At 32.3% G+C, this 2872-nt stretch overlaps 1 protein-coding gene across 6 annotated transcripts in view; it reads right to left on the bottom strand.

The window, feature by feature from the left end:
* Nucleotides 1-423: 423 nt before the first annotated feature.
* LOC119591899 (calcium uptake protein 3, mitochondrial-like) overlaps nucleotides 424-2872 on the bottom strand; it is a 50562-nt gene continuing 48113 nt past the window's right edge. For 3 of the 6 annotated variants that reach the window (XM_037940648.1, XM_037940650.1, XM_037940652.1), the window contains 2 exons: nucleotides 2600-2673; nucleotides 424-2144 (listed from right to left, as the gene is read on the bottom strand). In XM_037940648.1, the coding sequence (XP_037796576.1) occupies nucleotides 2602-2673 (72 nt within the window). In that variant the 3' untranslated portion in view covers nucleotides 424-2144; nucleotides 2600-2601. The remainder of the gene's footprint in view (nucleotides 2145-2599; nucleotides 2674-2872) is intronic. The other 3 variants (XM_037940647.1, XM_037940649.1, XM_037940651.1) reach the window with 1 other exon arrangement.

Raw genomic sequence — 2872 nt, 5'->3', positions numbered from 1 at the left:
TGTATATGTCAAATATGTGAGGGAAAATCTAAGATGACTCAAAAGAATGTAACATGTGCCCAATCATTACCACTTACGCTGCAGATATCTAAATCTAAGCTTCTTATGAAAAGCATTATGCCATTTTTTTTTAACAAACTGCATACCCCTAGAAATGCATTAAAAAGTGCATAAAGAGCTCTACTTGTATACAATTTTGTAAAAAATTTGTATTCTAAATGATTTAATAAATCAAATAAGTATGATGCAAAAAAACTTTTTAAAAATTCATAATTTTGGACAAAACTTTTATGTGGCAAAATTCCATTTACACAAATTTAGTGGGGACTTAGCAAACTTGGGAGACATTTTTCAAGGCTGGAAGTTATTAAAGGTGCATAAATCTCTAAACCTCCTGAATTGGCATTTTTGGCCCATTTTTAGGGAGATAGTCCCCAATAAAATATACAATATATTGTGTTGCACTTACTATGTACAGTACAACTAGCTTCATTCTATTTAGACTGTAAATGACACAAGAGAATTAGTGTGTATCCACTTCACATGGAACATGTTGCATGAATTAAGAAGCACCCATTTCTTATTTTTGGACTGCAACTATAAAATCAAGTTTGAAAATAATTAAAATTCTCCCTGTTACATTTATCACTTAACTATATGGCCAGCAATGAACTCAAACTGTCAGCCAAATACCTGCTTCTTCTAAGTGGCTTTTTATCAGCTACAAAATTATACACTGCTTTTCATACATTTCATGTAATCTACTCTGATGATCTACTCCTACTTGTCTTTATAAAGTGGGGGTCACTACCCTATACATCCTACACGTACAAAAATCAATAGAAGATGGCAGAGATTAAAAATAATGGAAATGAGGAGGAAGATTTTTTTTTTTTTTCTAAAGTACAAATTACCTCATATTTATACTTTTGAATCATCTGTCTCTCATAAATAACTATCAAAACATGTCCATGGGGCATGTATTTCATTTGGCCGTTGATTCATATATTGGCCGAGGGATGCCCACTGTCTTATCACAAAGCAAAACATGTTAAGGTTTTAAGAACATATACAATCAACATTGTTTAGAATTACAAATTTACATCAGTTAAAATTAATAGAAAAACATTAATTACAAAAGCACTGAAAATCTTTGCCTTCGCAAATGTAATACTTGTCTAAATTATTTGTGCACTATCTCCATCTCATGTTATATAAATTAAATTATATGTTCATAAAATATAATTCAAACATAATATACAGCAATCTATTTTTCTACCATTACTACACTATATGGCAACTAAAGATAAACTTTTTAACAAAACACAATAACAAACATGCAAAATAATGACTCATTTTGACACTGATGTGACTTTTAAAGAGACTTCAATGGGCAACAGAAGTGACAAGGGAGTAGGGAAGAATGTAGAGAGAAAGGATACTGAGGAAGATCAAAAGGAAGATAAATAAATTAATGGAGTTTCAATGGAAGACACAGAGAGCAAGAACTACAAAAAACATAGCCTGAAATATTTTACATGCTTCAAGGAGTTTTACATACTATGACTTCTTCTTAATAAATAACTGAGTAAAGTAAGCTGAATAACTAAGAAAATGGATAAGGAACTTAATTGGGGGAACACTGCCCATAAATCTTTATTGCAATAAATTAGCTTGTTAATGCACATTTTACAGTTTTCACAAATGTGGTGCACTACAGAAAGTAATGATGATCTTAAGGAGATCTCCAGAGAAATTCATTGACAGACATGATCATTTTGGATATAATGTTGCATAAATGATAAAAAGTAGGTTCTGCAACTGTGTTTCCAGCAAGTTCACTCTCCTTCAAAAAAATGACCAAATTCTCTATCAAGAATTGTGATATTTTAAAAACTTATCTCAGACCTCTTTTAATCAAGTATATACAAAATCAATACTGCTTATATATCACCATGATAAATACAAGCATGAATGTCCAAATGCAAGTCATGCACAAAAACCATCAACTTCTTGCAGACACAGTCTATCTTTTGCCTTCAAAGTCTGTGTGTTTAAGTCAAGCTTGGCTGTTGAACATCCTGTCTCATTTCTTCTTTCAAACAAGCCTTGAAGCCTTCCCAGCCTTCCCGCAGCTGTTGTTGCTGCAGGAATAAAAAAGAATAATACAGTAATACCAATGTAAAATAGTATATAATACTTTGAAAACCAAGGGGTCATCCCAAATTTTTGAGCAGTGGACTCTTTTCTGTGAAAGAGAAAATCCATAACCTGAAAGTCATGGTGTGATAGACACACATACTTTTTAGGATTTTGGAGCCCTTTTTATAGGAGTAAGAAATAAGTTTGCTGATATATGTTCTTGTACTCATAACCTACCCATTTACAAAAAGGCAATACAGGTAAAATATCATGACAGAAAGGCATGGTGTAAAGTTTGTTTATGAAACTACATATGCACTATAATTCAAAACTTCTTGAAATAAGATAATGCTGATCTATAAACACAAATAAGTCTGACTTTTCCTTAAATTTAGCAATATAAGGGTTGGACGACAGTTGGCACTAAGTGAGCACATAAACCCTGCAGAATTCTTACCTTCACACTACAGCTTTCATTTCACTCTTGACACACTGCTTAAAGGCATCCCAGCCCTCACTCCTGGATGTATGCTGCAGAGAATATTCAGGAAATGCACACTTCACTATTAAGAAATCACAAACCAAACTATGAAAATTGAAATCTTGGTCATGCAATATTGCTAGGGTTAGCATAATTTTGAAAACAGATTAGTTTTTTTTAATTGATTATGATGAACCATAGAGTATCTTCGCTGACATGTGTACATAGTGACACATGACATACAGAAAT

The sequence above is a fragment of the Penaeus monodon genome, chromosome 29 (assembly GCF_015228065.2).
Source record: "Penaeus monodon isolate SGIC_2016 chromosome 29, NSTDA_Pmon_1, whole genome shotgun sequence".
In the NCBI taxonomy this organism is placed as follows: domain Eukaryota; kingdom Metazoa; phylum Arthropoda; class Malacostraca; order Decapoda; family Penaeidae; genus Penaeus; species Penaeus monodon.
The sequence above is the reverse complement of the archived record's forward strand: the minus strand, read 5'-3'. Positions and strand labels throughout refer to the sequence as shown.